Consider the following 12,034-nt stretch of genomic DNA (forward strand, 5'->3'; position numbering starts at 1 on the left):
CTATACTACACAGTGATAGTAACCAAAACAGCATGGTACTGGCATAAAAATAGACACATGCACCAACAGAACAGAATAGAGAATCCAGAAATCAACCCATGCACCTACAACCATCTGATCTTTGACAAAGGCTCCAAGACCACACACTGGGGAAGAGACTGCCTCTCCAGTAAATGGTGCTGGGAAAATTGGGCATTCAAATACAGGAGAATGAAACTAGACCCATACCTCTCATACCAAAATCAACTCAAAATGGATTAAAGAATTAAATATGCATCCTGAAACAATAAAACTCCTTTAAGAAAACATAGAAGAAACACTCTAGGAAGTAGGATTTGGGTACAGACTTTATGAATATGACCCCAAAAGCACAGACAACCAAAGGAAAAATAAACAAATGGGATTATATCAAACTAAAAAGCTTCTGCATAGCAAAAGAAACAATTAACAGAGTGGGAGAAAATATTTGCAAAATATACATCTGACAAAGGACAAATAACCAGAATAAACAAGTAACTCAAACAATTTAACAGCAAAAAAACAAGTAACCCAATTAAAAAATGGGCAAAGGAGCTCAATAAGAATTTCTCAAAGGAAGATATACAAATGGCCAACAGACACATGAAAAAATGCTCAACATCACTCAGCATTCGGGAAATGCAAATCAAAACCACACTGAGATACCATCCCACTCCAGTTAGGATGGCTAATATCCAAAAGACTGAGAATGAGAAATGCTGGTGAGGTTGGAGAGAAAAAGGAACTCTCATACACTGTTGGTGGGACTGCAAAATGGTGCAGCCTTTATGGAAAATGGTAAGGAGGTTCCTCAAACAACTACAGATAGATCTACCATATGACCCAGCTATCCCACTGCTGGGAATATACCCAGAAGAATGGAAACCATCATGTCAAAGGGATACCTGTAGTCCCATGTTTATCGCAGCACTATTTACAATAGCTAAGAGTTGGAACCAACCTAAATGCCCATCATCAGATGAGCGGATAAGGAAAATGTGGCATATCTACACAATGGAATACTACTCTGCTATAAAAAAAAAAAGAAAGAAATACTACCATCCACAGCAACATGGATGGACTTAGAAAGCATTATATTAAGTAAAATAAGCCAGGCACGAAAAAAAATTCTCACTTATTTGTGGGAGCTAATATGAATAATAAGTAAATAACAAATGAATGGGGGTGGTGGGGACAGAAGACACAAAAATCACAACAATTCCTTGATTTTGTTAAGATGTGAACAGATGTGATATTGATAGGGGGAAGGGGGGAGAGGGTGGAAGGAAAAGGAGGAATTGATAAAGGGACATGAAAATCAATTATATTGTGTATTGATAAATTAAAATAAAAGAAAAAAAAGAAAGTATCATAGCTAAGGCAGACTTAGAAAGTCATCTAGGTTGATCCTTTCCCATCTTAGAGATGAGGAAAAGACCAGCATCAAAACACTGCTCCTGTCTGTTATAGCAGCTGTCAGGCAACTGAGACAGAATACCATATTCTGGGTGGTAGTCTAATAAACCACAGAAATTTATTTCTCAAAGTCTGGAAGCCAGGAAGTCCAAGATCAAGGTAACAGCAGATTCAGTGTCTGCTGAGAGCCAACTTCCTGGTTGATAGAAGATGATATTTCAACTGAAATCTCACATGGCGGAAGGGGCGAGGGGTCTCTCTTTAGGGCCTCTTTTATAAGGGAACTAGTCCCTTTGATGAGGACTCTGCCCCCATGACCTCATCATCTCCCAAAGGACCCACCTTCTGATATCATCACCTTGGGGGTTAGGAATTCAACATATGAACTTTGGGGTGACACATTCAGACCAGGACACTGTCTAAATAATGTTGTAAGTTATCTTAAATGATTTTAAATTGCAGCAGAGAGAGTTCACATCATCAGATAGCTCTCACCAAACTAACTATTAAAGGGAAGATTTACAACATAATTGTTCCAAAGTTCCCTCTGAAACTCTGTTACAAATACTGTTGAATGCCAAGGACCCATAAAACCCTGTCCAACCTACGCAAGCATCAGACTAAACAAAACTAAAATACTGAAGATAATAAAACAACACCTATCATTTGGTGAGCATAATTTATATACCAGAATTTACATAAAGTGCATGAATTTTCAATAGTCTTTTTGCATAGATTTTACTATCCTTGTTTTATAGGTGAGGAAACGGAAGCTTGAAAAGGTTAAGTAACTTGCTGAAGACCACTCATCTAGAAAGCGACCAAGCCAGTATTTTAATTCTCATCTTCCTAACTCTAAATCCCACATTTGTTATCATCATGCCAAACTTGACATGCTTTACAGTATTTCTACCAGATCTGGACACTATGTTCAATGTTATTTCTATGAGTAGATGCATTTTATGCCTGAATTGAGCATGTCAGGAATAATTGTCCATTAGAAGAGTTCCATCAGCTGGGAGACCAGTCACTGAGGCCAGAAATCAGTGACATATCAAGGGCTCATTAGAGAAGGCAACTCCTACACATACGTATTATTAAGATGGTGTCTCTCCAGATACTCATCTGCCATGTGTTCTGATTTAGGAAAGTTGGAAAATAAAGTTCAGATGTAGATAAGGAGCAAGGGTTCAAGGATTAGAAAAAAAGAATTAAAGAGAGAAAGAAAGAGAAAGATGCTGTCCATAAATTAAGCATTTCTAAGTTCACATGTAAACTAGTGTTTCTTGCTACTATAAGGTGCATATGCAGATGTACATAAATATGAAAATACATTTTGTACTTGTATTTGTACAAGTATGAATGTGGACCGATACTACCTACCCACCCCAAGGCACAGCATGTGTGTATCCACCACCTTTCCTACTGCCCCCATAGGGGTCATCTTCAAATTCCTCCACAAATCTACTCTCTGAGTAGAGACATAAAAATCCCCAACTAGACAAAATTGTGTCTTATCTTTAAAGATTTTGTTTAGAAAGGTATAGTAAATACAACCGTTTTAGTTTAGACCCTGACATCATTTTCATAGTGATATAGACTGAATATGTGTGTTCCCATAAAACTCATATGTTGAAATCCCACCCCGTAATTGTGATGGTATTAGGAGGTGGGGTCCTTTAGGACATCATTTGGATTAGATGAGGTCATGAAGGTGGAGAACTCATAGGTAGGATTAGTGCCCTCATAAGAGTCATGAGAGAGCTTGCTTCCTCTGTTCGGCTCCTCCTATGAGAGGATGCTATGAGAAGATAGCTATTATGCACCCCAGAAGAGGGCCCTAACCAGAACCCAACCTTGCTGCAGCCTGTTCTGTGACTTCCAGCCTCTAGAACTGTGAAAAATAAATGTTGGTTGTTTGTAAGCCACTTAGTCCATGGTAATTTGTTACAGCAGCGCAAAGTGACTAAGACAAACAATTACTTTAAATATTTTTTCCAGACATTCAAGAATGTGATTGCAAATTCATGCTTCCCAGCCTTCCCCTGGGCTGTATGGTTCCAGTGGCCCAAGGTAATTGGCTGTGAGTAATACTTCAACAGCTACACAATAAACCATACCTGGGATGAGCTGTACAGTCACTCACCTTCCACTCCAGCCACCTGGTGGCTTTGCTTTATCTCATCACACAAGACCCACTCTACTGGAGGCCTCTATGCTATCTTCTCTACCTTCAACACCATTCCCCTAGATGTCACCATGGCCAGAACCCCTGTTCCTTCAAGTCTTTGCTCACCTGCAATCTCTCAGGAAGGCCTCCCTCATTAGAGATCCCATTAAACACTATTCAAAGTTTTAAACCTCCCCACACCACATACCCTCAACTCTTCATCCTCCCTCAACTCTTCATCCTCTTACCCTGCTCTGTTTCCCCATAGTGCTTACTATCTTCCCACATACTACATATTTGACTTAATATTTTCTTATTTTTCTGGATCCTCCCCAAATAAATATATATATGTTACTGAACAAAAACATACACACACACTGTACAAGGGTTTTTGTTCACTGACACTTCCCAAATGCTTATTTTATGCCCTGGTACACAGTGGGTTCTCAGTAAATATTTATTTTTCATTCATAAATGGATAAAATATCACATGTAAATGCAACCTTAAATGAAATGCAAGGAAATTTTCATAAACAAACAAAAAATACCACAAAGGGCCTTCACAATGATTCCTACATCTGCACCTGTGTACAATACTTTCTATTATTACATTGACCTTTAATAAGAGTGAGAAACTCTTCATGTTTGACTCGGTTCCTCTGGATGTCGATCTTTAGGGTAAGCAATAAGGTGAACAGGAATTTGTGCTCCTCATACAGTCCACGGGCAGCATACTTATAAACCTCATAGGTCATGTGCTCAATGATATTACCAATCCTCTTGCTTGTAACTGGGCTCTTGACAGACCTGGAGAAGAGAGCATTTAAATCAGACATATCCCACTGCCCTTTTCAATTGTCTACAAAAACAACATCTGTAATAGAAAACAAGAAACTTTAGAGAACCAATTCTTCTTTTTACACATCAAGAATAAGCTTCCTAAATCTAAAATAACAAGCATTCTCTCAACATGAAATAATGTAACAGAATCCTCAGCATTGTCTAAATCAATTCACCTGCAGGGCGTTATCACTCACAACAATGTCTTTGGAATTTTCTTGTTTAACAGAAACACAGGAAACCAAAGGCATCAAATCAATGGATGAATATAGTCAGTAGAGCTTTCTCCAGGCATAAAATGCCTTCTCAGAATGATTTGTTAACACATTGGTTAATTACACTAATCTAAGAATAAAAAGAAAAATGACTCTTACTAACAAAGGAAAAGGAAGTGATAAATGTAGTGTCATCTCTAGTCCACAGATATAGAATTCAGCTTGGCTTCCTGAGGACAGACGTACCTGGCTAAGGAAAGGTCAAACAAGCCCAGAAACTGGCGGAGCGAAGTCTGATACATCTCATTAACCAAGCGCATCTCGGTGATGAGGAAGTAAAGGATACGGCCCCGGGTAGCAACTGAAAGACAAAGAGCAAGGTTGTCTGTGCTGCAAGAGTGGAAAAGAAATGACACATGCTAACAGATCAGCCTAAACTCTCAGTGAAAATGACAACTTTCATTTTTGTGTCTTTTCAGTGGCTGTCTACCAGCAATGAGAAATACAGCGATGCTCACTTATGAATATACTTCATTCTTATTGATAAGCTCTGTGTAAGTAGTCTGCTATTCATGTTTATCAAACAGTACTTCTCATTTTAGAATCTCTAGAACCTTTGTGAATATATTTTACTTATTTTACCATAGGAAGAAAAGACCACCAAAGGAATCTCAAAGCTTATCTGTGAAACGGCCAGCAAGTGATGTAGTTATTTAGGACCTCATTCTTAAGGTCAGGAAGAAACCATGCCTAAACTTGGCCTCAAGTTTGCAAATCAAGCCATTGCAGAGACGATGCTCTCCACCAGCAGAGGACATTGTTTCCATTATGTTTTCAGGAGGGATGAGAAATTACTAAAGGATAGCCAATTGAATTCTACAGCAGTGTCCTCTTAGAACTGACTTACGACACCGATTTGCAAATTGGCGGATAAGGCTGAAGATCTCCCATGAGACCAGAGAACTACCTTCCTACAAAGACTATAAACAAAATACTGGCATATTGTTACCCAATAATAAACAACTAGTGAACAGTCCACAACATTACACTGATTCCTCAGATTTCACTAATTTGTAGTCAGATGAAAACAAAACTCTCTCTTTACTTTCTAACTTAATAAGTTCATGAGAACCTTAAAGGATGTGCCAACTAATATGAATTACAAGCATCTATCAAATTCATACCATTCTAAAATTTTTTCATCTCCATCCTACTCAACAGTTCCCAAAAGAAATGCCACAAAACATAAATGGCTGCTCCACTTTGCACGGTCATTGGTACAACTTCCTCATTTCACCTCCTTTCTGTAATTTTCCTTCCTTTCTCGCTTCATTTTCCTGGGACATTTGTCTTTCATTACCATACCCACCGGGTCTGTACTCCTCCCGGGCTGAGTTGATTTGAATTTCTGTCTCAGCAGAAATTTCCAGCTTCTGTGTCACCTCCTCAGCTGTCCTTTTTGTGTTACTCAGCACAACGATGAGACTCTCATCTTCCACCAGGGACCCCTGCGTACTCGTCAGGCGGTAAAGCAAATTATCCTCCAGTTCCTTCATCCTTCTTTTGTTTGCAGTTACGTCTTCCATAAGATGAGTTCTTTCTTTCTCCAATTCCTGTTAATTTACATAAATATATTTTCTTCCTAAATTAACAACTATTGTTGGGGCATTCCTTAGACAGTTAACCTCCACACCTGCTCCCAAGCTCTTGTCCTGTAATTGTCATAACAAGGGATCACAGAAAAGTTCACAGAAAGACTGATATTATCTTTCACTTTCATTTTTCCACAAATATTTTGAAGTACTCTCATACCTGACTGCAGGAAATAGGGATGTCTAAAAAGGAGGAGTGGAATTAACTGAAGAAAGAAGAATAGGTGGCAAACAAGATGAAATCTGCCCCAAAATATTACCAATATCCTTTTATCAGCTATTTATTTTCTGAAGTCAAATCTTTCCTAATTGATTAGATTTAACATATAAGCATAATCTTCTTTTAAGGTGAAATATATTTGAAGACAAAAATACATGTCTCTGATTAAATAGTTTACTTCCATTTAGTTTCTTGTTTAAAAGATCTCCACCATTGTTTGAACAAGGTTATTTCAAACTTGCTAGTTGAAATAGTATAGAATTCTGTGTAAACCAACTTTCTGAAAACTTAGGCAAGCAACCGGAACTGCTATTGCAGGTACACTTAAATTGAAAAATCCTCTTGGCCCAAAAAGGTGCTGATTCTCTCCAAGAGAAGTGAAGTTTTGTATCTTCTCTGAAAGACCTTTATAGATAGCTGCGAGACGAGGCTTTGGAAGACCTTTGCCTTTATCAGCTACTTCTTTTTCTTGGCAGCTTGGAAAGGGAGACACAGAGGAAGAGAAGGAAAGAAAATATGGGGCTGGCCAGGGTAGGGGGAGGAAGCAATGCACATGACACTGAGTGAGCCAGAGGAAGCATGGAGCCCAGAGGCAGGGGGCAGCAGAGAAAATACACTTCTGGCACCAAGTCACGTGATACATGAAAGTCAAGTTGTTTAAGCAGTCTGACTTTGAAGCTAAAGAAAAGAATCAAAAATGGAAAGGACAATGAGTAAATAGTATTTTAAAAGTTGAAAGAGATGCATTGGAGAGTTTACTTGAAAATCTTTCTAAACAGTGTCCATTGACAATTTACCTAAGTTCCACTGCATTAATAATGTATAATTCCATATAAATATAATATGGATATACTAGGGTTAAGTGCAGGTAACTTGAACAGCAAAATCACAAGAAAATATTTTTGTCAGTTCCAACTGTAACTCAGTGCAGCCACCTGCACATATGGTACCAAGCTCAAATTTCTAGAGCAGCTTCAGAAAGGTAAATACTCCATTGGGCATTTTGGACATGGTTCATTAGGTTTTGTTGGTTCTACACCCTATTGAGAAAACCAGAAATCTAAAGTCATGCAATGAAGAACTATATGAAATCATATAAAACATAATGGAACTACTCATTCACTACATGATTAGTTAGGCGATTTACCTTTGTTATGATCGAGTACTCACACCAACATCAAGGAAAAGGAGAAGCCAGACCCAGCCAGAACTGTCACTGCTAACCATTGTGCAAGTTCTTTCACTTTAGTGGTTAATACCATTAGTCATTTTCAGTACTTTCTTGATCATATGAGAAACTTATCTTCATAAGACTCTACGGATTATGTCTTGTCTTAAATGCTATTGATATCCTGATAACTCCCAAATTTCTATCTCAGCTTCTCCTCAGCTCCACGTCACATATCCTTTCACTGTCTTGACTCGGATGTTAAAAGACATCTCCCACTCAGCACCATTAGCAAAAGGGAACTTCTGATCGAGCCTCTCTTCAAACTTGCTCGACCTCCATCTTCCCCCTCCAGGAAATGGCAACCCCATTCTTCCAGCTGCTCAGGCCAAAACCTGCAAACCCTCCTTCATCGCTCTCTTTTTCTCAAATCCCATAGCAAATTCATCAGCAAATCCTATTATCTCTACTTCAAAAACAGATTCATAATTCAACATGCTCACCACCTCCGCTGTCATCACCGTAGTCCAGTCTATCGTCATGGCCTCTTTTCTAATTTACAGGATCCCAGCAGGTCTCCCTACCTCCTTACCCCCATAGTCTATTCCCAGACCAGCCCTCAGAATAATGCTGCTCAAACACACCTCCTCTCTCAGCGCCCTCCAATGGCCAATTATTCCACTCAGAATAAAAGCTAACTTCCTTACCAAGGCCTAGGAGGCTTTGCCAAGCTGCCCCCTCTCCCATCACTGCTGGGACCTCATTTCCTTCCATTCTCTCCCTCCTTCATTTTGTTCCACCCATGCTTGCTATTCCTCGAATCACTGGTTTTCAAACTTGCGTGCATTAGAATCACCTGCAAAGCTTGTTTACTGGGCTTGGAGCAGGGCCTGGGAATTTGCACTTCCAACATATTCCCAGGTGATGCAATGTTGTAGATGCTGCTGTTTGGGCACCACACTGTGAGACCCAGGCCTTAAACACACAAGCATTCTTTTGCCTCAGGGCCTCTGCACTGGCTGTTGCTCTATCGGGTCTGTTCTTCTTCCAGATAACTCGCTTTTTCCTTTTCTTCAAGTCTTCCTTAAATGCCACCTTCTCGGGGAAGCCCACGTTGACCCCCTATTCAAAACTGCAACCCATCACCTGACTCCCCAGCTCTCCCTCTTACTCTGCTCTGTTTTTTTTAATAGCCTTACCACCTTCTGACATAACATATAATTTACTTTTTTTGTTATGCTCCGTGGATAGTTTGGTTTTTTGGTCTGTTTTGTTCTTTGATATATCCCCCAACTCTTGGAACAGAGCCTGGTACAAGTAGGCACTCAATTAATACTGTCGAATGAGTGATGAAATACTATATCTGTTTTCAAATTGATAAGCTGAAACACGTAATGAACTAGGAGACATGAAAATTCTCACTCTCAGAGAACCATGAAGGCAAAGAGAAAAGACCACAGTCCTCTGCTTTATGTTCCAGCCAGTTATTCACCATTGATTGAGCAGTGATGGTGGGTAGGACCCTACTAGACTCTCACCTCATGCTCTGAGAACAGTGAGTCGGGTCTGAGCACTTCTAGAAAAGAAAGAATTCCCACTTCAAGCAATACAAAAGCTCAAAACATATCAATTCCTAGTCCTTTGAGATGTAGCAACTCAAGCAAAATCTCCTCTTATCATCTTTGCTTCCATCTGTTATCTGGTTACATTTGAAAGCTTCCTTAGTGGTTATTTTAATTCATTTGTTCACTAGATGAGAATGCCAAATTTTAGAAACTGTAGAAATTAGTACAGACAAGTGACATTTAAGACAAGTGGCTATAAGATTCCTTTCCATAAACAGTTATAATGAAAGCTCTCACACTAGGAAATAAAGTGATAGTAAGTGGAGAAAATTCAAACAATTTTTATTGTCATTTTCATAAACTTCACACACTATCAATATCATTTCTGAGTCCCTAAAGATGACTATTGTAAAGGCCCCCACCTGAAGGCAGTTAAGGGAAGGAATGTAAAGCAGCAGAAAGAGTGATGGTTTTGACATCAGGAAGATAAACAATTAAATCAGAACTCCCAGGATGTATTAGCTGCATGAACTGGGCCATGCTACATAACTACTCAGTTTTTGTTATCTGCAAAATGGACATAAAGACAGCTCAGAAAGTGATCCTGAGGATGTCACCAGCAATGCAGCTAAGACAGTGACTGGATTATGACAGCTGCTCAAAATATGTCTCTCCCTTCCTTCTCCTCCCTTGATTCATTTCCAGCAGAACTTTGAGAAGGATGATAATGCTTATTTGGAAAATAAGTAGCTTGAAAAATCAAGTTAAAAGTTGGCACAAAATAAATGAGTCTACAGAATTTCACGTATTATGTTGGAAGTATACACTAAGGTAGCTGAACAGGATAAGAAAGAGGAACTTTCTAATCTTGAACTTAGAATGCTAAAGATTCATGCTTTTGCGTCAACCGAGGACAAAAGCATGGTCTGTCAAATCCCAAAACCAAGTCTTCTCAATTCTTTCTGCACAATAACCTTTATCTTCTGTCCATTTTTTCCAATTACATAGCCATTGCCCTAATTTAGGCTTTAATTCTTCACTCATAGACTAGTCTAACTACAGCTGGTCTTCATGCTGACCCTTTTCTCTGCCATCACCCCCTTTTCTGCCCATAGTCATTCAGGGGATCCCTCTTAGCTATTTTTGAAAGGTCCAATCCTCAACAGTTTGCAAAACCTGTGTCTACCTACATTCTCATCTCATCTCTACTTGACAACCATGAGGTTGAGGCTAAAATCATGCTTCCATGTTGCTTATGAAAACCATTATTAATAAAATAAATGCATTTAGTAGTAATATTTATAATAAGGGGTAAATTATTCAATTCCTGGTTTTAAAAAAAAGTAGATAAAAAGATTGAACATTATTGAGATGGTTGTAATCAATTTAATATCATCATTAACAACATTAATTAAACAAATTTGTCATTTAAAGTAACTACCTATAATCCCAAAGGATTAAAATAAGGCTAAGAAGTACATTTCCCCAAAGTTTGAAACTGGTAAAAATAAAATACTCTAAAGTAAATAGTAACATATAAAATTCTACTTGAAATTACAAAAGCAATCTGTATATTAAATAGAAGACAGGTGACCACATATTAGAATAGGATTATAGTTACAGGCAAAAGAAAAATTATCTGAGAAAGAAAATAGAACAATTATTGTTTGCTTTTCATTTGAGATTATCAAATTGAAAACCTACATTGGTATATGGTTTTAGACATATATTTATTGATATGGCTGATTTAAACATATTTCTATTGAAGTACTAATTTAGTTCCACCAATACATAAGAAGAAAATAGTACTTTTTAAAATTAATATAATGGGGTAAAATGAATCAAAATAATTTAGTGTATAAGCCTTTTTCCCACCAAAGGGATTATCTCTTAGCATTTAGATACATAGATAAACAGACAGACATATTGAGAGGGAACATTTGTGCTCTGTATTCTACATACTAAGGCTTCAATGTAAAATTTTTACATAAACTGTGATAATGCTCAATATTTTTTTTTGGAAAAATATTCCAAAGTGAATATAGAAAGTACAGATATGGTTCAGTAAAGTTGCATGAAAATAGCACTTATTAATTAAATGATCAAAAAGTAACTGGATTAACAAAGTAGCAAGTGAAAACTAAAATTATTTGTGTTCATAAACTGCACCTGTAACCAAATTTTTTAAATCAAAAAAACCAGAAATGGATAGCAGCCTTTCAGAGTTCTCATTTTTAAAAGTATCACCCAGGCTTTATTGCCTAAGATGATTTCTCTTTTGCTCCTTATACAAGTAATTAAAATAGAAGGATTAAACAAGAGAACTCAGAAAGAGATTAGTTTTTCCTCCACCACCCGTGAGCTGGTGATAATGATGTCTGTTTAGTGATTTTATGAAATTACTTCGCATGCAAGTTTCACCAAGTTCAGGTCCTTCTACCTCTAAAGGAAATCACACACCTGTTTGCTCATTCAGTATTCTGAACAATGACGATCCCCAAGGCCTTGCACTGTGTGACAAGTAGATCGATATTGATATTTTTCTCCTAATAGGACATAGTTCTCTTTGAGTTTCTTTCTGTCTTATTCACTAGGATCAAGGTGAGGGTGAGCCTCAGAGACTTGGTTTCTATAAAGGAAAGTAGTTGGAGGCCTATGGGCTTGCTGCCTGTTTAAAATAGTCTGGATACATCCTCTTCTAATAACAACAGCAGGCTATCTAAATCTGCTCACAAGTACATCAGGTAAACAAACGAATATAGCCTTGTTG

The 12,034-nt window shown here is 38.0% G+C and overlaps 1 protein-coding gene across 1 annotated transcript in view; it reads right to left on the reverse strand.

The window, feature by feature from the left end:
• The window catches only part of DNAH5 (dynein axonemal heavy chain 5), a 222,492-nt gene that overhangs the window by 37,627 nt on the left and 172,831 nt on the right, over window positions 1-12,034 (reverse strand). Inside the window, exons 66-68 of the mRNA XM_063087541.1 lie at window positions 6,029-6,272; window positions 4,906-5,020; window positions 4,221-4,411 (exon numbers count right to left, since the gene is read on the reverse strand). Coding sequence (XP_062943611.1) covers window positions 4,221-4,411; window positions 4,906-5,020; window positions 6,029-6,272 — 550 coding nt within the window. The remainder of the gene's footprint in view (window positions 1-4,220; window positions 4,412-4,905; window positions 5,021-6,028; window positions 6,273-12,034) is intronic.

Source organism: Cynocephalus volans, chromosome 2, assembly GCF_027409185.1.
Source record: "Cynocephalus volans isolate mCynVol1 chromosome 2, mCynVol1.pri, whole genome shotgun sequence".
In the NCBI taxonomy this organism is placed as follows: Eukaryota; Metazoa; Chordata; class Mammalia; order Dermoptera; family Cynocephalidae; genus Cynocephalus; species Cynocephalus volans.